Source organism: Camarhynchus parvulus, chromosome 2 (genome assembly GCF_901933205.1).
Source record: "Camarhynchus parvulus chromosome 2, STF_HiC, whole genome shotgun sequence".
NCBI lineage: Eukaryota > Metazoa > Chordata > Aves > Passeriformes > Thraupidae > Camarhynchus > Camarhynchus parvulus.
The window spans coordinates 76,104,247-76,130,600 of NC_044572.1; the positions used below are offsets into that span (position 1 = coordinate 76,104,247).

The 26,354-nt window shown below is 34.3% G+C and overlaps 1 protein-coding gene across 2 annotated transcripts in view; it reads left to right on the forward strand.

Annotated features, from left to right (window-relative positions):
* Positions 1-1,212: 1,212 nt before the first annotated feature.
* CDH18 (cadherin 18) overlaps positions 1,213-26,354 on the forward strand; it is a 177,027-nt gene continuing 151,885 nt past the window's right edge. The window contains exons 1-2 of one of the 2 annotated variants that reach the window (XM_030943315.1): positions 1,213-1,256; positions 19,621-20,097. In XM_030943315.1, the coding sequence (XP_030799175.1) occupies positions 19,870-20,097 (228 nt within the window). In that variant the 5' untranslated portion in view covers positions 1,213-1,256; positions 19,621-19,869. Of the gene's footprint in view, positions 1,257-19,512; positions 20,098-26,354 lie in introns of those variants that run through there. The other variant, XM_030943316.1, reaches the window with a different exon arrangement.

A 26,354-nucleotide genomic window follows, 5' to 3' on the forward strand; every position in this document is an offset into this window, starting at 1 on the left:
CTCATTTTCCTGCCTGTAATATGGAAATAATAGCCATTTTCGTCCAGGGAAGGTTGATCCTCAAAAATACATTTTTAATACATTTTTTAATACATTTCCGTCTATGCAGAACAGGGGCTGTCTCTTTGCAATGTGTAAGGAGTGATTGTGCAGTGCAACACATAAAGGGGTCTTCATGTTGTCTGTCAGTATCACCACCAGCTTCTGTGAATAGAAAAACATTTTGCAGCTGGTGTGGTCTTGACAAGAGTGTGAGAATGATACTGACTTTTAGAAAGCAACTGTTCCCATTTCATGTTTTAGTCATGATACATTTTACATACCTTGTGAAACAGAATTGTGCTCAACACAGTGGCATGTCTAATATATATTGTTCAAAATGACTCTTTCAACTTCAATTTTTTAAGATGCTATCTGGTGTTTTGTAAATGAGGCTGACTGTAAATTGTAGGTCCTGCATCACATTAGCGTTATAGGAATAATACCAGCACAGTTTATTTGTGCTAGAATCACAACTATTAATAACTCTGTTGAATAGCAATGTTAGCACTGCATTGCTTACTCAAACCTCTGGGGAATGCTAAGCAATCAGCAGCTTTCAGGTACTTCAGAAAATGTATTTCTTACAATTGCCTTTTTTTTAATTGCATTTTCTCCAGTGGAAATTTTCAGGGTTTATATAAAAAAAATAAATAAAGCAAAAGTGTTTTCAAAGAAGCTTAATTTTGTATCAAGTGATAAACATTTACATTTGCAAATAAAAAAAATGATACTGATATGGTTGTAGACAAACCTTGGCTTATTCTTTAATACAATTGACCAGTGGAGAACGCATTAGAAAAATATAATTAATTATTGAGTTATTGTTAGTTCACAGTTTTGTAAAAAGACAAACAAGTAAGCTAGCTTTATGTTTCTTTTTACATTTTTGATATAATTTTTGGGGGGTTTTGGTTCTTGTTGTCTAAAGGTGTTAACTCTGTGTCTCACCACAGCACTCCTGAGAAGGGATTTTTTGTTCAGACATTCTTGTTAGCTGTTATGAGAAAAAGTTGGTGTTAATACCACTGTTACACTGCTCTTTCCTTTCCCTGAGAGATTTTTTTAGCAAAATGCCCTCTCCCTCAGTTCCTTGAATTCTGACGTGTGTGTGGGTTTTTTGTTTTTGTTTCCCAGCAGCTAAGGAGGCAGTAGGTTTGATTTGGCAAACCATTTGGAAAAGGAGGAGTGGAGAAGTGCCCTGTAACCATTGAACAGTAAGTGCCAGTTTTACTGCTATTTTAGCCACAGAAGTAAATAGGATATGCAGATGGATTGGCATGAAACTTTTATAATACTGAGACGCATACAAAAATGTGCACACCTAGAAGTATAACTACTCTGAAATACTTAAAAAAGAAGGCCAAGAGATCTGCTTGGATGTAATTATGCATCAGGTCATGAGCAGCGTTGAGGTATACAACATAAATTATTGAAAGCCAAAACTGAAAAGTACCTTAAGTGGCATTCTGTTAAATTGATTTGGATACTAAGTAGTTTGAAATATTCAATATCCAAAGCCTCTAAAATTAAAAAACGCAGTTTGGATGTGTGCACGCTACTCTGCCCTTGGAAACTAGGAACTAATTGAATAAAGACATGCCTGTCAACAGTATTTGCATGCTATTAAAAACACTGCTCTGCTTTATAATAAAAATGACTGTCAGCTTTGTTTGCAGCATGCCTGTCTGTTAATTTTAATGCTTTTTTGCTTCATGTCAAATTAAAATTTCAATTTCAAAATGCAGGTGTTAACTGCTTTCAATTTCTCCACAGTAGAAAATATCTCTGTAGCAAAAAGCACTATATAACAATGAATATTACAGGATAGATTTGGATGTGAGAAGCTGAGCTATCCTAATGACACCAATGAGTGAAGCTTGGCCTTAGAAGCGTTTAAATGTATTTGTGAGTGTATTATGCACTTAAACTGTTGTTTGAGGATATAACACAAGAAAAATATTTAAACTTTACACTTAGTATATAAAGCATTAAAAAATTGATTATTGAACAAATTAGTTTAAAGTGAAATTTTTGCTTTTCTTGCAATTGAAAATATTACAGCAGCTGAGGCAAAAGTTGATAGCACTAGGTTGTACTTTTGTTAGCTGACAAAATATGAACTTGGCTTTAATATACTCTAGTGTATTTTGTTTATACACAAGTGCAGGAAAGGAGAATGCCGTAAGACCTTCCTGACAGTGGAACAAACTGCTCCCTGCATGTTTTTGAATATACAGAACATTGATCCTCTTAGATCAGCAAACAGCATGTAGAAAATTAAAAGAACAGTGCCATGTTTTAGTAGAATAGGACTAGCTGGAAAGAGTGTATTTTTTTTTAATGTGGATGTAGCTAGGAAGCAGATTAGACCCAGTCAAACCCATCTTCTTGTTCACTGTTAGTTTATGTATGGCTCTCAGCTATGTTTTCTCTCTCATTTTTGTACCATGTCTGATGCTCATTTGTTTCCTTTGGAAGTCATATGCAGTGCAATAGCCAGAGAAAGACTGATTCAGCTAAAAAAGATGAAGGGTTTTCTGTCCATTAAGTGAACTAGATTGAATTGAAATGGTAGGAAATGAGAGGAAAACCAGAGGAAGTGGACCACAAATGTAACCGTTTCGGAGTGTTGAAGGAAATCCTCTGTCTTGCCTAGCTGCAAACTTCTCCCATCCACAAAATTTAGTTTCAATACTTCTGCCTCTGAGGGATTGCACACCTTCCTCTGCTGTCTCCTTGGGTTTTGGATGGAAGCTAACTTCAGCTCCTGAGTAATGAATACTGGTTTGCTAGAGAGGAAGGGCGGAACTGAAAAAGTGAGAAAATTGATAAATTACACAAGCTACAAGGGTTGTGGGATTTTAATGGAACAATAAGTGGTGTGTTTTTTTTTTTTTTTTTTGATAAATGTTGCATATTTTATGAATTACTGTGATATTATAGGACATCTCCTGTGGCTGGTAGAAATATGGCTTAAGAAATTATCTGAAAGCAAGTTGCCATGGGGATGTAACTGCAATACTGTATTAGTAATCGATGTCAAGGCTGTGCTGTACACAGCAGTCACTGAATTGCAAGTATCATAGAGGTGAAACCAAAAGATTTCAGTAAGATGTTGGAGAGAATGATGAAGATTGCAAGGCTTATAATCCCTTTACCAGAATTTTGTGAGCAGTAAATAGCTGATGATCTTATTTTCAGAAACAAAATTCTGATCCTAGGTTACTTGTAAAAATCCTGCCCTGCCTAGCAGGATCAGAAGAGTTGCTATCTGAGGGTTTTCCTACACACTTGGCACTAATTATGCTTTTATTAAAGAATTTAATTTGAAGACATGTTACAAAGTACTGGTGTTATGGGCCTCTAGAATATTTTCTTCTCTATTTCCCTAAAGACTATTTTTCAGGACACAACACGTATGATGAGTTTGTGTCAGGGATAAAGACTGATTACTTTGACATTAGCTGTTTGAGGCCTTGCCTGTGCATATGAGAAGGTTCATGGTTACTGAGAGTGTTCAGTCAGTGATGAACAGTTGTTCTGATGGTCTGTAATTGTGCAGAGTGGGAGTATATTGACAGCAGTAGTACATAGCTGTTACTGTGTTTATTTAAGTAATACTGATAAACTGAAATGAGCTGGATTTTTTGTGTGTTGATGTTATTCTTGTGATTCATGGTATTTTGACATGTAAATTTTTGATGCATTGGATTTTATGGTTGAGTGTTGAAATAGATAGAAGTAGAGCTGCACCATAAATTGTTTGCTTTCAGTCATTTATTTTTGTACATATCAAACGATTCTCATCTTGTAGGTTGTGTCTTACCACTAGCATGTGTAGTCAGCTTCCCTGGAGTCTCATTTCCTTTCTCCCTGGTGAAAATAAAAAATTAATTAGAAAAAAGTATGGTCTCTAGTGCATTACTTTCATAACACCATTGCTAAACGCAGCTGTAGTAGATGAGAAGGAACTCCACCTGTCTATAACTTTATTCTAAAACATTGCTTATGAAGAGGTGGTGTAATTGTTTTGGTTTTTTCTTTGCTTTCAAGAGAAAATGTATGTGCATCAGAAAGTGAATTTTAGAAATGCAGAGAGATTTTTCCCTGTATTTAGAATGCCTGTGTTTACAATAAGATAGTGTATGTATATAACCAGATTGCATAAAAAATGTTTTGATTTATTACAATCCATATAATAAAAAGAGTGGACGGTAGAAGATGAAAGGGAGGAGAAAACCTCACTACAATCCACAAGATGTTTAGCTATATAATTGAGATTTTGGTAAAATTTAGTAACTGACAGTAGAAAATTGGCTTTCTTTCATGTATATATAAGGCAAAAGACTTGGAGGGTATGGTAAAAATTAATAGGATATTTACTAAGAAGAAATTATGGCTAGGTAGTGTTCAGGACCAAATATTATTGACATATATGAGTGCTTTGCATTTGTTTTTATCTCTTAGCTAAAATAAGTTAATTGTTTCTTTCAGTAGTCTATGAACACAGCATATTTGAATGATTTTCTATCCAAGGTATGTTAAGGGCATCCTACAGTCTATATATAGCATATACTTATCCTTTAATAATCTTTTTTAAATGGGAAAACTACATACCAAATGTCCTTGTTCATGCATTAAACTCTTGTTTCCTCATAGCAGGCTGTATTTCTCAGACATTTGTTTGACCACATGCTGAAATTAACAGGGCTGAACTCCACCTCTTGATAATATATTGGTCTGTTCTTGACCTTTTTTTACAGAGGGAGATGTCCCTGATGGACAAAATCCCTGGTATAGTGCAAATAAACTGGGATGAGTTCTTAGAAAATTGGCTTACACATGTATGAGTGTACATGTGGTGTCTGAGAACAATACAGGCAGCACTGGCCTTTAACCCAAATGCTGGTCATATTGTGGAGCCCAAGCTCTGTCCTTTGCTGTCAGAGCTGGAGAGATGCTGTTCACAAAAGGAATTGCTCTGATGCATATTTCCTGTTTACAGACAGAATAACTGGAAATGTCAAGTTATGTTGGACGTATTTTGAATCCTGATTAAATTTTTCCTCTTTATTTTTTGCCTTTTTTCTTTTTAATTATATATACATTATGTAATTCAACTAGGCTTTGTATGTTTCTAAAGAAAATATAAACTCAGATTCTGAAATATAAAATCTAAAAACAAAACCACACGACCCACTTTTTATTAATTTAAAATTTGGAGTCCAAATTGATCAATATAAATGATTATGAAAACATTTGTAGAAGACAAGACTGCTGTTTAATGAATTTCAGTCCTTTCCCCAGTGTTTTCCAAGAGTAGTGTTTGTAGTGCAGTATAACATTGAACTCCTTTTTACTATTTTCTCTCTATTTGTATAACTAACGGAAGTCAAGAATATCTGTTTTCATGAAATGTGGTAGAAAGTGTTAGGTAAATTGCTACAAAAGCTAATGTAATCTAGAAAACTTAGAACTCACTATTTTATAAATTTCATACCTTATAGAAATAGGCTCTCTAGATTACAAAAACAGAATATTTAATTCTTTGGAATAGTAAAACAAATGACTGCCTTTTTTGCTTTCTGTTATTTAGAGGAAATACTACAAAATATTATGACTCTAATAATTCATCAGTGTCAATTCAGAATTGTTTTAGTTCTTCAGTATTATTTATTTTCATTACCTTTGGATTAAGCACTGAATATTCTTTACTGGAATATTCTTTACTGGATATTTTGTTCAGTCTGTGTATCTTTTCATGTGTCTCTTTTCCTTCTCATGTGTAAATCTGCATTATTGCAATAATCATATAAGAGCCCTTCATTTTCATGCAAGGGGCAGGCACAAGTGCTTAACACCTGTCAGTGTTGCTTAAATCTGACACAGGTATCTTTTACAGACTGTTCAATATCAAGATGTGTACAAACCCAATAATGTCAGCACCTCAAAATTCAGAGTTTTAGAAACAAAACTTATATTCAAGTTTTAAATTTACACCAAGCTGCATGATGATGCTGGTGATGATGGTGTGTAGGAGGTGATTTCATAACCATGAAAAAAAATGCAGCTTTGTTCTGCTCCTTGAAAAGTGATGTTGCCTCAGAAAACAAACAAACAAAATATTTCATGTCTGTTTTTCCCACATAGGATGGGGTTTGGGATGGAAGATAGTTGCAATTCAAGCTCTTATTCCATCAGCCATCACCTGGGGTTAAAGATCAGCTGGGGTTAAAGAGCGGGCCCTTATTCTCCTATTTGCTAAGTTGCCTTAGCCTCCTGTGCAAACAATTTCTCTATGAAGAAGAAAGAGGTTTAAAGCTTCCTTAATGCTATTAAATCTGCATCAGATCAGGATTATGAACTTTTATTAGCTTTTAAAGCTTTTCTAATCACTGTGGGTAGTTTTTGGTTTGCTTGTTTTTGGCTTTTTTTTTTTTATAATGATCTGTCTTCTGCTGAAGATTGTTGCTTGTTGATAACTGAATCCTTTTTATTCTTAAAGGCTGATAAGGTTTTGCTAGTAATCTCACAAGCAACCCAATCCATACTTAGTAACAGTAGCTCTGTGTTAAAATATGTGGAAATTCATGTACTCTTAACAATGAAATATTTATTACCTTTAATCAAAAGTAGCAGGTTACAGATGAAATTATAGGTGCACAATTTTAGTTATTATTTATCTTGATTGTTTTCATTCTATATATTCCAAGCCTCATTAAAAAAAAAAAAAAAAAAAAACCAAAAGACAAAAAATCAAAACCAAACCTGGAAGCTGTTGCACATTAAAATTTCTTTTTCATTGTTCTATCTCTCTTTAAATTATTCTCTCTCTAGTAACTCTGCTGAATGGCTACTTTCATAAGTAGCACATAACTTATTACAACTTGCTCAAAGATAGTTTTCATGTTTATTTAGGTAGCTTAGTCTACCATTTTCATGACTTGCTTGAATAGAGTTCTATGAATACAGTGTAAGAACTGTTGAATAAGGCTCAAAATGGAAATGAGATACAAGTCCTTGCTTAGATATGGATCCTTGCTGTGAAATTATTTCCATCTTAAAATGAGAGTGCAATTTTGCTAGTCCTTCAGTTCTTTTTCTGGTGCTCATTTAGTGATGCTCAGCATCACTAAACCCTCATCCTGCTCACTTGCAGAAAAAAAGCTAACTTCAGAAAACATGCAAGTTGCAGTTCGAGGCTCTCTCTGAATGCAAAGAGTCCAATTTTTTTCTATTAAGCACACAGTGAATGATTTTTTTAACATCTTCAATTCGCAGTAGAAAGTCTCGTATAACATATCATGCTTTTAGAAACAATATCAAAATGTTCTTACAAGGTCTCACTTGTTGTGAGACTACTATTGTGACAATGGAAGACAAACATTTTTTGAAACTTGAATTCTGCATTCTTAAGTTCTCCTGGTGAATTTATGCATATAATCTTATCTTATGTGTATAAAAGCCATTCTTCTAGCACCATAAAACACCAATAATGTGATATTTGAAATGTTCTGTTTTAAGCTAAGTTTTAGTCAGAAAAGCCAGTTAATGTGAATGAGCTTTTCTTTAATAGGCCTAGAGTTAAGTAACTCTTTTTTTGTTTGCTCAATCAGAACCTAAGGCATGATCCTACTGATTAACCTAGATTCTCCTTCCCCTTCTGTTTCTGAGGATTTGCTGGTGTTATGGCTTGAACGTTAAATCTCTGTTTATCTACCTGTTTATACGTTCCTGTGAAGTTGTCAGGACAAGAATGAAGGCTAAAATTTTCACAAGCATGAAATAAAGTTGCATATACAAAGTCTGTGGCCATCAGTGGGATTAGTATATTTAACACAGTTTGCTATTTAAGTCTTAAACTAGTTTGTGAAAATTGTCCACCGTATGAAACTCTAATTAATCTTATGACCATTGATAAAGTCTGATTTTGGTTTAAATTAAAAATAACTTTTCTAGAATAACAGAGAACTTTTTAAGGAAGAACTGAGGTGACTTGTATCTAGACAAAAAAAAAAAAAGGAGGAGTAACACAAAAGTTATAAATGCCTACCTGGGCTGGAATGAAGAGCAGGCTCTCTGCCTCACAAAAGGAGCTTAGGAAAAACAGTAAAGAACAACCTGGAATAAAAGCATGGAAATAAATCTTTCTGCTCTGAAAAGATGAGGGAGAATGAACATGATTTTGTGTGTTTTAGTATTAGCACAAAACTAGTTTCTTAAAGATTAATATAACAGCATTAATTAATTAATATAGTGTAATATTATGCTTTCAAAGACACTGTTACATGAATCAAAATTGAAAGAGTTGGATTTTTTGCTGTTGTTTTGGTCTCATTTCGCCTTCCTGAGAATAAAAGTTGTGATGATATGCATAGATGTTAGAAAAAACAAGGTATCAAATAGTCAGACAAACACAAGAAAATGTCACCGTCTTCTTCATGTCAATATTGACTTCCACTGATAGCTGAACACTGTTATTTAATGAATACGCTGTCATTTTTATAGTTATTTTTACCTGTTTTACAAATACCATGTTGTGTAATGTACAGTTTCTTAAGACAGGAAAGACATTCCACTCATCCTGTTTATGGATTCTCCTCCCCTTAAAGAAAGAAAAAAATATGCATATATGTATACAATGCAAACCAGCATGCATACAAGAGAATTTTCACTTTCTGGTAGAAAAAATGCAAGATAAAAGAACCACAGACTGGGCCAGTTTGGAATGAAGCACAGTGGGTTATCTGGTCCAGCCTCCCAGCTCAAGCAGGGTCATCCTAGAGCACATCGCACAGGATTTTCTCCAGATGGTTCTTAAATACCTCCAGGGAGGGAGCATACACAGACTCCACAGCAATTCATTCCAGTGCTTGGTCACCCTCACAACAAAGAAGTTCTTCTTGATAGTGCCTATAAACTGTTTTTAATGATTGAGATTTTTGGTCATGGAATTTTTTTTCTTTTTTTCTTTTATTTTTTTCTGTCCATAGCTTTGAGCACTGGAAATGGAAAACTGGGCAAAAATTAATTAATCGGGGAAGATTTAGTTAGAAATTTAAACAGACTAGTATGACTACTGAAAGTTGGAAGCTTGTAGGAATTTTGTTCACATAGGTACACACCTGTACAATATGCATATCTAGTGGAGACATCAGAGTAGTGAGGTTGTGTGGTTAAAACTGATTCTAGTACGTTTGGCAGAAGAAATGTCACAGGAGCAATCGAAGACTTAAGGACATCTGAGTTAAAGTGAGATGTGATAATTATCTTTTCCTTATTTGCCTTAGATTTTCTACAAGTACACTGAAGCTCAGTATCTCTGGTAGCATTACCTAGGTAGTCTCAGCTTAAAAGAGTAGTACTCATAGTCATCTGGGCGGTGTGGACTTTGCAAGACTTGACTGTCCAAAAGAGCCCCTATATGCTTCTGGAATGATCTGTGGAATTCATCTGCTTCTCTCACACGTCTCTGTGAAATTGAGCCATTCCTCTTGGCTCTGTCTCTAACTTCTCTGTTGCCTCTTGTTTTGCCATATTTGCTGTTTTCTGAACAATTATTCAGTTAGCCTAACTCAGACAACAAATTTCTCTGCAGTTAAACAGTTGTGTGCAGCCTAGAAACACCCTCCCCCCCCAAAAAAATACTGTACATTATGCATTATTAAGATTTCTGTAACAAGATTATTATTAAAAGTGTACGTGATTTTAAGAAGTTTAAAGTGCAGTGCTGAGCTGCTAGCAAAGAACAAGAGGTAAATGCCTTTAACTGCTTCTGAAGCCTCAAACATCTGCATTAGATCTCTCTTCCATTTATTTTTTGCTAGTCTGTGGGATGCTACCATAATGCTCAGAGGAGCTCTTGCTATTCATTTTTGAGAAATAATTTGTTAGGACAAACAGTACCTGTGGACTATACACAAGTGGGTTATTGCAAGTTCTTTCTATTTAAATTAAGTAATTGCTCATCAGTGTCTCATGTATTTTCTTTGTTCCCTGATTGGTGACCTGACCTTAATGTATGGGAGGAATGAGTCAAGAAATCAGTGTGATCTTTTTCTGCTAGGCAGTTCCTTGGGAAGAGAAATACCACAGAAGAAAAGCCTCTGCTGCTTTGGGAATAAAAAGGGACCTTTGCACTACCTTGCATACCTGTATTACCCTTGACTAGTACATGGACCTCAGATATAAATGTAGATAGTTTCCTCTCTGGTTGAGGAACAGAGAGAGACATGAGTCAGATTAATGAATCATCTCTCTGTGTTACACAGTTGTTCCTTTCACATCAGGTAATGGTTAGCATGACTGCATGTGCAATTATATTTACAGAAACAGTGGCTGGATTTTATCTGACTAATTGTGTTTTTACTGTGTTGTGCTTCTGACAGTCACTCTCTGTGCAAATCATTTGGGTAGAGTTGCAAAAATATTTCTTCAGTCATTGGTTATGTCATTTCACTTCTTTTGTCCTGTAGTTTCCATATCCCTGCTTATGATAAGCAAAATAGCTTTTTATGCCAGGTGAGGATGGCACTGAATCCCTTAATATTGTTTTAATGTCATGTTTAGATTATCTGTTCATTGTAGCCTGTGTACATGCAGTGCTCATTATCTGCCTCTGTACATGCAGTGCTGTTTGCAGATAAGGAACTTTATCAATCTTGTTTGAAAACTTTTCAGATCCCTTTCTGTTCAAGAAAGATCTGTTTCATAACTCATTTAACTCTCATTCATAAAATGTCTTTGGTCATCAGGGTACCAAATCCATTGATTTGTAATACTGTTTAATAATTTCCTGTTCCTATTTATGAATATAAGAATGCTTTCTAATAGCCATCTAAAATTTTTTTTTTTTCAAAAATAAAGGAATATTAAATAATCTCTAGAGGTAACCACTCGCATTTAGTGTAAAAGACCACATAGCAGAACACAGCTCATCTTGCGCATCATCTAACCAAAGCATCAATTAGATAAACTTTTAAAAATCTTGCTATGACAATACAACTTTGATTGCATAGTGGTTCTGATACATTTTCAGCAGGTGAGGATTTTATGTGACCCATCTGTTTGGGTCTGGCAATGATAAACCCTGTTCTAATGAAAATTTCAAGGGCTGATAGTGTTTTGTTATGGAGCATTGATTGTATATAAAAATTGAATATTTTTGAATCTAAAAAAGACTACACTCCCCAAAAATTTTTTTAAAATTTTATCATTGTTCTTGATTAAAACAAAACCATTTGTCCTTGAATGACATTTTTTTAAAATAGTTAGAGTGTTTTGTGGTTTTTTGTGTGTTGTTTTTTTTTAATGATGGTTTGGTTTTTAATTTTTGTATCATATTCGGAGTCAGGGTGCCTAGAATCCTTTATTTGCACTATTTAGAATGAATCTCTTTGGCTATGCAAGGTGCTGGATTAGTCACCTAGTGTCATGTGGTTGGTTTTCATTTTTGTGAATGGTGCTTCAGTTAATGCTATCCATTAGGAAATCCATTAAAGCTTGTGTTTAGTGATAAGCTATGCACAGTCCCAGAAGAAAGTACTTCTGAATTCACATTTATTTTTACAAATTCTGTGAACTATTAAATCTGCTATTTTAAGACATTGGTAAACAACAATCTTGACTGTCTATTTTATTTTTCAAGAAAAGGAATGGTAAATCAGATGCTAGCCCAGTAAATATACAGGAGTTTCTTTTGCCAACATTAAAACCTTCTGAATGTTTATTTTTCTGTCGGCTATTTATCTTCTAAGCCTCTTTTGGCTTTTCACACTTCGTTCATCTTCGTGGTACAGCTAGGTAGGATTCCAGTGGGTTTTTTTTCCCAGTGAAGCCCAACTAGATAAAACACATGACTAATCTCCTTTAATCCAGGTGGGAAGGTGTTTGGCCAGAACTGCTTGCACTGGTTCAGCATTTCTGTGCTCTTTTAATTGCAGGTGCTGCTAGGCTGTCCTTAAAATTCTCTTCACAACAAAATCAGAACTACAGATCATGCTTCCTTCTGTAAGGAACGTGACACTTTTTCTACTAATAATTGTAGAATCATGGAGTAACTCGAGTTTGAAGGGACCCAAAAGGACCATTAAACTCCAACTCCTGGCACTGCACAAGACATCCCCAAGTGTTGCACCATGTGCCTAGAGCATGGTCCAAATATTTTTGGAACTGTGACAGGCTTGATGCTGTGACCACTTCTCTAGGGAGGCTGTTCCAGTGCCCAACCACCCCTCAGGTGGCTGTGACCTTCCTTGACCCAAGTACGTGTCATTTTCTCAGGTCACTGATCAGCGGAGAGAAGACACCAGTGTCTGCCCCTCTGCTTCCCCTAGTGAGGAAGTTGTAGACAGTAATGAAGTTGGAAAAGCTCTTATTCATATGATGTCTATTTTCTTTTGTGACCCCAGCTTTAACTGATGCAACCTGTTCCAGCCAACCAGGTAAGTTTTTAATGCTTACTACACTAACAGGCAGTCTAGGCTCTGAATAGTGTAATTATTTCTTACACTGGAGATAAAAATAAAAGAAAAAGAAAATTAACTTTTATCTAGGACTTGAATCAAACCAATGCTGCTTGATTGCTAGGGCTGCAGCTGGATTTTAAAGTAAAGTTTGAAATTTTCAATTTCATCTTGACAAAGTAGAACTTAAAAAAAATCCAACAACAAAACGCCCTAGAAAATTCAGGGTGTTAATGCTGAATGGAAAGTAATCTCTGGTCTTATCTTCTTAATATTTCAGTCTCAAGATATTATTAACACAATATAATATTTTTACAAAGGAAAACATCTGAGTAACCTTATGTGTTAGAAATAAAGAAGAGTCCATACTTGTGCTGGATTAAAGGTTTAGGTACAAGCTGTCTAAGACAAAACATATAACACAAATATGAACAAACCCACTATCTTTCAATTAAGCCTCTGAAAACTAGTGAAATAATTATATGCTAATTACTTATTCAGCAGTTGTTAATCCAAAAAAGATGGCAAAGATTTATTTTCTGTGGTCTTTACCAAATAGTAATATATTAGTTTCTGTTTCTTCAAAGCTACTGGAGCTGAGTTACTAAACAAGAAATATTAATTTAGAAAAATATATCAATAAACCTTATGTAACATGTAACTGAAGGTAAAAGGAATATTTGAAAATAGTATATGCCTCACATGGAAGAAAAATTTGAAAGATAAAAAGAGAAAGTTTTACACTTTAAAAAAATAGCCTGGATTGTGAATACTTTTGGAAGAAATTCTAGGTGTTACAACCTGCAGAATTAATGGAGTCTTCTGACATTGTCTCTGTGGAGCTCCAAGCCAGTAAGAGGAATGAAGTCTCATAAGTGTGGATTATTTGATGAGTGTATGTCAGTCAGGACGGTGTTGAAAAATCCATCACACTTTGCTGTCTGAAATAATTTAAAACAACTTAATGCTAACTCTGTAGCTAAAGGCTACTGTTACCTTTGAAAAATCCCGTGGGGATAGAAACTTATTTTTACCTTTGCCGTGACTATTCTTTGGTATCTAATTAAAACATTGGGGCACGTAAAACCCACATCTGTAATGCCAAATTGTCTTTCTGTTATATAAACTTATTTTCAGAGGACCAGCTAGCTTGCTTACCCATGAGACAGATTTTTCTGTTGTTTTGTTTTTGCTGTTTTAGAATGCCCAAAAATATGTGATTCCCCTTTTTTTAATAGTATTCTAGGATATGTCTGCTGTTTTTTGTTTCTTCCTGAGCTTTTGATATAACTGTTTCTTTCCCTGTAGGTAGATAGGAGATAATGGGTAAGAAAAAACAAAACAGGAGGGCATTTCTTTTCCTCTTCTTGATTTTCATTTGGGCAATGTCAGCAAGAGTGATGTAATCATCTAAGTAATTAATTTTGTATAATGTCTTTCTCTGATTGTAAATTGAATCTAAGAATATCCCATCTTTTTGCACATACTGCATAACAACTTGTAGTCATTAAGCCTCTACAGTAGTTCTTATACTGTTTTATTTCTTTATATGGTATATATTTTTTAATTTTTTTGATATTAAATGTGATAGCAATTGCCTTGATCTGGGAATTATATGTGAAAATGTGGAAGTTATAAGAGCTTTTTGGGTATGTAATGTAAAAATGGTAGGGAAAAATATAGTAGTTTTGTACTTCCCTTGCCATTTTCAGCATACCAATTCCCAGAAATCTACATTTCTTGTGTAATTTTGTTCCACGATTTTTGTCCCCATTTCATAGTTTCTTTATTCACCTGTCTTTTTCTTGAACTGCATTAAATATATTTCTTACATTTCATAAACATTGTACTGCTGGATTTTTTACATCTTCTCTGACAGCTTCAGCTGTTTCCGCTTGAACTTTCCAATCTGCTTCTCTGTCTTGATTTGTTTTCCAGTGATTTCTCAGTGTCTCTTTATATATCTTATTTTATTTTTTCTCATGCTATTTTTTATAATGTCTGATTGTTTGTTGGGTTTTTTCTTTTTTTTTTTGATTCCCTTATCCAGCCGTTTCTTCACACAACAGAATTTCTGTTGCCATATCTGAAAGAACAGTCTTTATTTTTCATGGAGGTGCCTTTTTTTTATTTTCTTGTAGTTGTTGTTTCTATTTATTTTGTAAAGGGGACTTTTTGTAGAATAATTTAATAGGTAAATTAATAGTTGTAAAACTCCCCTTTTGTAAAGGGGAATTTATGTAGAATAATTAAATAGGTAAATTAATAGTTGATATTAGATTACTACAGACACTTTTTGGGTTTTTGCTAATAGATATGCTCTTCATCAAATGCTGCATGTAAATGTGAAAGAGTGGTACAAGAAATAACACCCCTTGACACTGTACGGCCATCAGCTAGAATTGCTGGCTTAAAGAGGTGAGGAGAGGGGCATTCAATGCTCTTTTCTCTCTATTTCTTTAGGAAACTGATCCATTTCCAGAGTGATAAAGACTATGTTTGAGAATAGTGATATACCTACAAATAAATTTAGCAATATTTTAGGAGTTTGATATCTCATACAATTATCTTACCAATTAATGGAAATTTCCTTATGCTATTGAAGTAAAAAAGGAGTCCAGTTTCCCATTTCTAGAAGGTCAGCCAATACAGAACTATAGTTAAAACATTTTTGGTTATTGGAATGGCTATTTAGCTATTTCAAGAGCATTTTCTTAATTAGGGTTTCCTTAGTTTTCAGTCATATACATAGGTACAACTAAAGCAACAAAAAGGCAAGTTAGTCACATGAAATGCAGTTTTAAATGCAGTCCAAAACAGTTTTGTCGCTACTTCTGTCAGATTGACTAGCATGTGTAGAAGACAGACAATTATATATTGTCTCCTATTACCTAGGCTGAGTAGAACTTGGTGCCTCAGTTTATTGTGTAACTTCCCATAGTTCTACCAGCCTTGAGAATAGAGAATGGAGATCAACTACAGATGAACAACTTTTCTTCATCTATCTGGAAATGTCACTTTTTTTCTGCCAATTACCTGAGGTCTTCAGGAATACTATATGTTCTCTTAGAAATCTATCAAACTCTTATTCAAAGGATGTAACAAAAAAATCACATTTAATTTTCCTTTCTCACACTAGTGCATTATTCTGCCTCCAGGTGAATTATTCTCCAGGTGAATACACCGTTGTTTCTTCCATGCTGAAGGATATAATATTGGCAATAAACAATAAACACAGGCAATCCAGGACGTAAGATTTTTTGGGGGTGTTTATATATATATATAAATGATAGTGATTTGAAACTGTTCAGATTTTGATAATAATTTTTCTTCTGATTGGAGGAGATTTACAAAACAGAGGGCATAGAGAGAAGTCAGAAAGCATATAAACAATTTTAATTATTACAAGCTCCATAGCTAATTGTCACTCTGTCACCATGGAACTTAAAAGGGATGTATAAAATTAAGTGGACTTGTGCTAAATGTGCATCTGCAAAACTCCATCATTCAGAAGCATTCAAATGGGATTCAATTTGATGGAAGACAGAGGACACTGAGATTCAGGGCAAGATCCATTACAAAGGATGCATCTCCTCGTGGTGGTGAAACATAAACATTTTGCATCATTATGCTCCTGATAGTTTCCTGGGAATTCATTATAGGGTCTTACACTAAGCAGTAACTACTGTGCTGTAATGATTTCTAGCAATGTTGGTGGAACTTTCCCATCTCACCTTATTTAATTATTTATTTTAATTTTAACTCACTCTGACAGTCTCTTGAGCTACACAACTCATTTTCATGAGGGCTCCCAGGGCTATAACACAAGTCTTCTCTGCAGCTGCATGAATCATTATAACAAAAGCCATAAATCAAGACACTGACTCTGAAGCTGCAGATAAGAGCAATGAGCAGGCAGCATCTCAGTATGTTAGTTTCAATTCAAAGGATTTCTGAAAGTTCATTTCTTTTTTTTTTTTCTCCTCTGTTTTTCTTCTGTTTCTTCCCTAGTCTTTGTTTTACTGTCTCCTCTGTGTTAACTATGTGAGCTGTTTCTGTCTCAACTTTCCCCTTTAGACATACTCTGCTGTCTTCAAGGTAGATTTGAGGGTTTTTTTGGGGTGGGTGTCAGGTCTTTATTAAATGCTTATTCTAGACCTTTAGTAGGAGAGTGCTGAATAAGGACCTTTGTGCTAAGTATTAATTAAGCTTTGGCTTTAAAGATGTTTTCCAGAGGTGTAACACTTCAAAGAATCAACATTTAAACCCCCTCCTCTTTTGATTGCTGAATTTTTCTTTTTGGAAATGATTCTTTAGACTTCATGTATAATTCAGGAACTGTTGAAGGCATCAACTTCTAAGTATAACAAGAAGTAGATATTGCAATGTTTTTTCCTGCTACTGTTATTATCATCATTATTATTATTATTATTATTGAGTATATTTATTCAGAATAAAGGATTTTAAAACTTTAATTTTGGCTTCAGGCACTTAAAATTAAATTTCTTAATTGAATTTAATAAAATAGTGGTTTTACTAAATAAAAATGTATTGCCTCCTAGTTAATGTTAATGCTAAGATGAACAGACCTTTTTTGGTGGAAAGACGAGAAAAAGACCTTCATATTTCGCTGTAGTATTTTATCTTATTTTTCCAATATAATTGAATATTATATTTAATATTATAATACAAATATATATCATTTATAATATATATTATACACACATACACACATCTATCTATATCTATATCTATATCTATATCTATATCTATCTATATCTATATCTATATCTATATCTATATTTATATCTATATCTATATCTATATCTATATCTATATCTATATCTATATCTATATCTATATCTATATCTATATCTATATCTATATCTATATAATATGTCCTTAATATTTGTTCTGGCTCATATGTGACTGTGGCATAACAGTTTGCTGGCTCCATCTTGATTGTTTTGGTATGATTGGTTCTTTTTTTCCTATGGATGACTTCTGAGAGGGAAGACAAACAAAGTTTTGTTTAGTAAATCTTGATTTGTTGGTAGCTTCTGTACTCATATACACAATTTTTGAGGCAAGAATTTTCCATCTCAACTATTCCCACAGATTTTTGTAAAAGAAAGTTTAGTAGTAATAATCTAAAATACATTTTAAATGCGCTATTTTGAGAAATCTCAATGCACTTTACATACCAATTGTAAGTTATTATCTGCTGCTTCTAGTCTTATGAATGGCTCCCAGGCATTTCTCAGGATGGAAACAAAGGGAAGAAAAATAATACTTGAATGAATAAAGCTAAAGAGTTAATCTTTTGTGAGACACTTCTTAATTTTAATGTACATCTTAAGTATAATGATGACTAATCTATTTAAATAGATCATCTGTATATATAGAAATCTATACAAGGAAACTGCATGCCTCAAGGTAAAAAATTATTTCTAACATGAATCAGCAAAGAATGCAGAAAGGCAAGGAAACTAAGAAAGAAGCATAATATATCCAGAAACAAATGTGAGACCCACAACGGCTGGATTTTATCTGTACTCTAATTTGGACATCATACAACATTTAACTGTAAAAAAATCCTATTAAATCACATTTGAACTTATGAGAGATAATAATTATTCGTGTTGTATAAACCTTTTCAGAGATAGAATGCCAGAATTTTAAGGGAATGGTGTCTTGGACTTCATAGGGATTGAGGGGAGACTAAAGTGCTTTGGAAACAAGTAGAGGAATTCTAGATGTCTAAAAACTTATTTCTTCAGTTGAAAATTACATATAGAGTTTCATTTTGAGCTCCTGCACAACCACAAGAGACTGAAATTCTTTCTTCACTTCAGCAATACCCACTATCCTGAACTGAGTACTAGCAATGGAAAATACGTCCTTTCTGTCTATTTCTAATGTACAGCGGTCTTGAAGTATTCTTCCATTGTTCTGATGAGGAATTGTTTTCACCTGAGAGGTTTGGGATTCCATTATTATTATGGACTTGAGAGAAACATAAGTTCAAAAAAATTGCAGCCAAAAGACACCTAATAAATTTTCTTCCACTGCAGTAGTTTTTCTGTCTGATTTCTAAATTCTTTTTTGGTTCTTCTTTAGGGATTTTGAATTTATTCTGTTGGGTTCCTATGAAACCTAGAAAGAAAATTAGTTTAATTTGTTTATGTAGCTTATGTTTCTGTTTATGTGGATTTATGATAATCAAAGAAGACCAATATAGGAAGAGTCCAATTTTTGTAGTTTCAATTGCATGTTTTCAGACTCCTGATGGACTGACTGATATGGAGATAATCTTTGACATCATCAGATAACTTAACAAATGGTTACTTTAATGTAACTCTTTCTCTAAGATTGAAGAAATATTTTACTTTCAAGGTACTTGGCTTTAAGCACTACATCAACTTCCAGATATATTCACATTTTATTATTGTAATAAAATAGGTTACATTTTCCCTTTTGAGGCTGAGAAAATATTTTCAATATACTGAAAATACTGATATCAAAACAACGTGAAATTCCTGTCAGTATGACATAATTTAATGATGTCCTAGATGATATTGGTTTGAATTTATATAAAGCACAAGGTGTAAAAACGCACACTTTGACTGAAGCTTCCTGTCAGTATGCTCTAGTATTGACTCAGAATTTTAAAAGCCCATTTTGGTGGCATTCTTTCAAAACCCATTATAGACTAGGTATTTTTCATCAAGCTGGATATCTATGTGATGTATAGAACATCAAAAACTCATGTGAAATGATTTAGTGATCACTATTTAATGACACTGTAGCAATGATTTTGTTCTACTGCCAGACCAGGTCAATGATTTGTAGGTAAAAGCCAAAGGAACTGTTCTGAATCATCCAGGATTTAATTATAAGTGTTTTCACAGCTTGTGGGAGCCAGGCTCTCTTACTGTATTTTAAAATATACAATCAGGAAATGCTTTTACAGGAAGCATTGAAATGAAATTTTAGTTCCAATGGTAGTCTTTGACTGAGTGCTTAGTACAACTTTGAGTGTAATCTAAGGTCAGAAACTGAAAATTGCTGGTTTTAGTGATGAGTAAGTGTCTTTCTTTCCTTTTCATATTAGATAGAAAATGGTCGGCCGTGGAACTCTATTGTGAAGACCTCAGAAGAAATATCAATTTTTCCAGTCAGCTTTTCATAATGTAAATATAATTTGAGCTTTCCCAAATGGGCAGCTAAACCATGAACAAGCAGAAAAACCTAATTTGGACTGTGTTTCTGAAGCAGACATCACCTTCTCTCTCGGGAACTTATTGAAGGATTACAGCTGAAAAGGACAAGAGAAAGAAAACCTTGAACAGCTTATCCTACAATGAGAATTACAAGTACATCTTGTATCTGCCCAGTCCTAGTTTGTCTCTGTTTTGTACAGAGGTGTTATGGAGCTGCTCACCATGGCTCCATCAAGGTGACCAGAAATCAAACCAAACACATAGAAGGCGAAACAGAAGTGCATCATCGTCCAAAGCGTGGATGGGTGTGGAATCAGTTCTTTGTTTTAGAAGAACACATGGGACCAGATCCTCAGTATGTAGGAAAGGTAAGGTGGTTGTTCTCTTTTGGCTTTGGTTTGTTTTTTTCCATTCCCAGAAATGTGGCACTGATAAGAGGCAGATAATATATCTCCTTAGATGGCACCTCTTTTAAGGGAAGACACCTCTTGGATTGCTACATAGATTTACAGTGAACTTGCCAGTTGCCTGTGAATACTTTGTTTATTATCAAAAGGATAAATAAAAGTATATAGAATGAAGATTCTAAGAAATTATAAACCTGTTTTTACTCTGAGCTCAGCTAAAAAGAGCGTGTGCAGTTGATCCTGTTACATCAATTTCCGGAATCCTAAATGCATGGGGTCACTGCTAATGACTTTTCCAGAATATTTCAGAATAATTTTCAGTTCTGCTTCAGGGAATATTATAAATGCAATCTAAGCTCCATAGGGTATTCATTCCACTCTGAGTGTAGGGTGGAAAAGATCTCCTCCAAAAGGAAATCCTCAATGGCTTTTTTCATACTAGGAGATACAAGGTGTGTTACATGTTAGAGTTCCTCAGGAGTCTGTGAGAGCAAGCTCTGCATTTATATTCTGATATATAGAGTGAGCCTCAGACATAATGTTCAGACTAATGTAATTGAACTGAAGCCTGGCCAGCTGAAGTCTGATTCATCATGTGTAATGTTGTCTATAGATCTTGGGTTTTAACTTGCATTAAATAACACACAACTCTCTATATAACTTTAACCTATTATATATGACAGAGGAAGTTTTGCTCTTCTTGATGACTGTCTTGCTGCATTATGATAGAATTTTTTTATTAGATAATCTACATGAGTCTTAATTTCCTTAATGAAATCAGAAAAATACACAGAATATGAGGGGTAAAGTAAGATGGTTAATAGGGAAGAGGGCATGGAAAAAAAATTCATTTTAGTTTCCCTTGAAATTAGAATTCTGAAAATTATATTGTAGAAAGTGATGCAAGGGAACCAGTAGCCTCTGAAATCACACACGTCTGGTAGTGAGGGCTTCCAAATTTGAACATTATCTTCTGAACTAAAAATGGGAAGTGAAACAACTGTATTTAAGAGACTGTTAACACAAAGGCTGAAAAAAATATTCTGTTATGCCAAACTTAGTAAAATACTAAGTATTTCAGAATGCCAAAAATTATTGAGATATGTAAAGAAAATGTAAACTGAGAAAGGACCTTTCTAAATGGAGGTAATGATTTGCATTGAAAGAGAAGCTTTAAAAGTGGTAAGGGGATGAGGAGATGTGCCTTCAGACACCTTTACGCTGATTAACAGTTTCATAAATTATTTTGGAATGGAATAAAATTTTGCAAAAATATTGTTGATGCAAAGCTTTGCAGAAGAATCAAAACATTTTCTGGAAAGAGCTAGATATTATGAATATGGTTTGGATATAGAAATAAAGAGTAAACCTTGGGAATAGAGAACAATGTAATGAATTTCTGTTATACACTAGTGATTTATTGTAATTGAGAGAGGAAGAGAAAGAGCTGGTTACCAGATCTAGTGTCATGTCTTAAAGAAGGTGAATGTGATACTAAGCTGCAAAAGCTGATATATAAAAAAAAAGGGATAAAGAGCACTGAAGACATTGTGGAAAATAATGTTGACCTATTTGCTATTCTGGTTACTTTTAGCCAAGAAAAATGGATTTATATGTGAAGCTGTACAGAAAGAATTTAACATTATGCCTGGGATATTAATGGAGAATAAAATATGTTTGTTTAATTATTTCCAAAAATAATAGAAGAGGGCACATGAGAGTCTATAAATAGACCTCTGAATAAACCACAATGAAAAATAAAAGCTATTTATGTTGACTACAATTTTACTTGAAAAACTAAGGTTTTGGTGCTGTGAGTTAATTTAGAATTCACGTTTAGTAAATTTAGAATGAAAACAAGAATTAGTCAGATTCTGAAAGAGGTTACTAACAGGAAAAGAAAAAAAATAAAAGCTGAAGGTGTTTCAAAGTACAGTATATTTGTCTTTATGAAAGCATTTATAGACATGATTGCGTGCCAGAACAGAAGCCTGGATTCAATGAGCTAAAGCATGGTCCCTTTCAATTTTATGTTCTTATGAAGCTATTATATATTTCCTTTCATCCTCTGACCACTCTATTAATGCCACATTTACAGAGATCAATGAATAGAATTTCTTTCAATCCTTTGTGGTCAAAATGTGACTGCATGCCTTGTTTGAGAACATTTCTCCCTCTATACTTACCAGTTCTTCTCCCATTTTCCTCAAATAATTCCCTCTGGTGCTCATAATTTTCTACTGTGAGTACTTCACAACATTAGTAAGCTTGTCTTTGCAAAAGCTTTGTGGAACTTGAAAGCAACTGTACTGTATTTTTCATTTGGTTTGATTATTCTGATGACCTGATTTGAAGAAAAGATCAATTATATTAGCTCAGGCATATACTTTCAATTAAAAAAAAAAAAAAAAGGGAAGGGAAGGGAAAGCCTGAACTGAGACTGTCATATTATCAATAGTTACCAAAATGTCAGTAGTGGTCATTTAACACAAAAAACCAGACATTTTAGAAAAATAAATTTTTTACTAATTTTGCATTAAATTGTACACATCTCATCAAGGTCTCATTTTATATGCCTTTAATTTGGCAAGTAATTTTCACACAAAGCCCCTCAGTTATAAAGGAAGATAGTGCCCTTCAATTCCAGATTTCTGTTGGGTGGCAGCATGCTGTCAATTCTGTCAATTATTAATTCTGTAGACTCCTCTGCTTCACTGGTGAGAGTTCTTCCATTTCAGATCTGTCCTTTCACATATTTCACACCCAATTTGGGAGTAACATCACAGAAAGCAGAGTCATTATGTACAATGGTGTTATAATGCTCACAGTCATTGTCATGGAAATGCACAGTGAGGACAAGAATAGGGTAGGCCAGCAGTGAAAATGGTAAGCTTTCTCATTCTTACTGTGAAATTACTGTCAAGAGGATGGAATAATTCACTGCCATCATCATAAAAACAGTGCTAGGACAACAAATTATTATTATATTTTAATATCACGCATTCCCCCATTCCTCAGTCATTTTTCCTTTTCTCCGAGAAAATGTTATTTGGAGAATTCTGTATAGAATTATTCCCTATTAACCATACTTACCAGGTTTTTCTAGGAACATGGTGAGACACAGGTCCTGGTAATATTAGCTTATTGTAGAAATGGAAAAATCCTTTTGTAGATATTGTCTGAGGTCCTCAGATTATTGAGCTGGTTCCCTGCTGTTGCACGTGGGGTAAGTCTGCAGTGTTTCAAAGTACGTTTCACTGATGAAAGAACCCAAAAGAATAATTTTGTATTTAAAAAGGTATCTTTAAAGTGTTTAAAACCACAGTGACTTCATTTACCAAAATTATTAATTATTTGTGGAGGGTTTCTGGAAAACTTCTGAATGATCAGTGGTATCTGGAAGTGTTAGTTCAGAGAGACTATTCACCTGCAGGTGAAAGCATGTGCGTGTGTGTCTGTGTGGGTGTGTTTGCAATGCAGAATCTGTGGAAATTTGAGTAAGGAAGATAAAATATCATTGCCTCAGATAAGTAACTTGAATGCACAGACTGAGCTTTCAGCTATATGAGTTTTGTGTGTCACTGATGTAAACTTCTAATGAAATTATAGCCATGAGTGCAGAAAGGGGCAAGGTTAGGGAATGCACAAGGGTCTGATGATGTGTCAGTTACCTACTGCACCAGATCAGAGGAATGAAGATTTTCCTGTAGAAATCTAGAAAAATTTGGGCTGTAGTCCTGCAAGTTTTTGCATCTCTCACTTGTCATAGCTGATATCATTTACATTTCTCATGCATTTTCTGCATGTTTCTAGGTTAGATAACTCATGTCTCAACATTTGGAAAAAATAGCAAATAAAGAATTTTAGGCAATAAATTAAGAAGACTATGTGTTTCCATCCATAACATTCTTAATTTTGAACCTTCACACCTCTGTTTCCAGAGGGTCTGCTCCTTCTTAAAAGGATATTTCTAAAAATCAGTTGTACTGGAAGCAAGTCATAACTACACATTTGCTGCGCTTTTTCTTTGGAGAGGGAAGTAAATAAGCAGTGATAAAATGAAGGTCGCTGTGGATTTGGAGCTGAGTGAGTCATGCTATTAAGACTGAATAGCAGAGGATATGATGCACAAGACTGAAAATTTATCTGTGAACCCTTTGGATCTCTGAAATACCAAACCTATACCTCTTAATTCACTTCAGATGACTTCTGAAGAGTAAATAAGAAAGACTGTTCGGGTATTCAGATCTGCATTGGTTTTCAAGTGTTTTTTTCTTCCCTAGTTTGGGGGATGGCACTTCACTTAGTTCTTACATGTTTACCTGTAATGCAAAAACAGTTTCAGATTAATACTGATAGAGATAAAGAAGCATGGAACAGTTGGAAATGAGTGTGAATATAGGAAAGGGGAGAAGAAAGTAACAATTTTTAATGTGTCTTGAAATGTTTCTACTGAAAGTTAGATTAGGAAAGGAATTCCAGGTTTTATATTGGGTTTACAATATAGCAATTCTTTTAATTCATCATTTTATTATTGAAAACATAAATACAGCATAACAGACTTGTCATTCAAAATTATTTTTCAAAGTAATATGTGACATGTTATTGCAATAAGTTAGTACAGTGAATCTAATCTTGCCTGACTAGATCAAGAGAATTTCCCATCTCGGATTTAATGACAGTAAGGGGGCATCATATACGTTTTAGAATAAGTGCCAAGGAAAAAAAACAAAATTGGAGTTTAGCAATTAAAACATTTTTATTCCATTTTAGAGGTTTACATAAAAAAATATATGAGATGTTCCAGCATTATTAGCACAAGCAAATAGTTCCAAAATTTATTTTGATAAAAAGGAGTTTTATTTTACAGTAGAGAGAATTGAAAGGAAATTTTAGATGACATAGTCTAAATATTTGCACATGATTTGTTAGCCATTTTCATGCCTCTGGAAGGTAGACAAGTGTCATCAGCAACAAAAACAACTCAAATAACATGCATCTCACTTTCTACCTTTTGGGTTGCTAGTTTCACAAATAATGTATTTATATACAATAATTTTCCTCTATACCTAGGGAAAATGTAGTAGCAAGAACAACATAAATAATAAACCTGATGTCAGTATAGCACAACATTATATGGCCCTATATCACATTAGCCATCTCCTTTTCTATTGTAATTTTTACAAAAAAAGCTAACTCAATATTCTTTCCAAACTCAAAGCTTTCCCAAATAAAAAGGCATGCATATGTGCTTGTTTTGTCCTGAGTTCTGTTTGCACAGACAACTTTGCTGCCTTCTACCTTCATTTGAAAAATGTAATTTGGTTTCACATTTAAAAGTTGAAGGCATACTACTTGAATTCTACAAGTCCACAGATGCTGTGGGCCTTTACATTTTTGGGTTTGGGGTTTTTTAAGTGGCATCTCTAAATATTTAAAGGTCATCTGGGGGAAAATCACATACAAGAGAAGAGGGAGTTTCATCAGCCAGATCAGTCTGACTTTCTTCCAGTGTGCCCAGCTTTATCTGAGGTTTCCTGAAGCATGGCACTGACAGGGGCATTTTGACTTGACAGACCAACCAAAGAAACAGAAAAGCATGAAAATATTGAACTTCAGTCCTAGTCCAAAAACATAGGATAAAGTGTTTACCTTGTTTAATTTCATTTAAGTCAACATGAAATTGCACCAAAAAGAAGCTGTCTCTTTTAAGTCAAAACAGCTACATTAAGTCTAATATGTCAAAGTAATAACTGTTTTTGTTAGGAAGCTTTATAGAGTCTGTCAGTTCTATATTGCAAAACATCAGCTCTCTATGTGAAGACTGTTATTTAAATTAATGGTTCAAAATAATTTTGTCAAGGTGATCTAATCTTCCCTGAAGTTATTATGGACTGAAGAACTTGATTTTTTTTTTCTTTTTATTCTTTCATGATTTGCCACACCAGCAGCCAATCTTCTTTACACTGAACAACGACACTGATGAAACCAACATCTTCTGTGTGGAACTGCCACTTCTCACTTAAATGGTTTAGCAGTAATTTTTCTGAGAGAAAATCCAGCCTTGTTCCCGCCTTTCTTTTTTTCTCTTACTTTGGTCATGGATTGGTTTGAAGCGCCGGGGCTGTGCCGGGACTGTACCGGGGCTGTGCCGGAGCTGTGCCGGGACTGTACCGGGGCTGTGCCGGGGCTGTGCCGGGGCCGTCCGGGGCTGTACC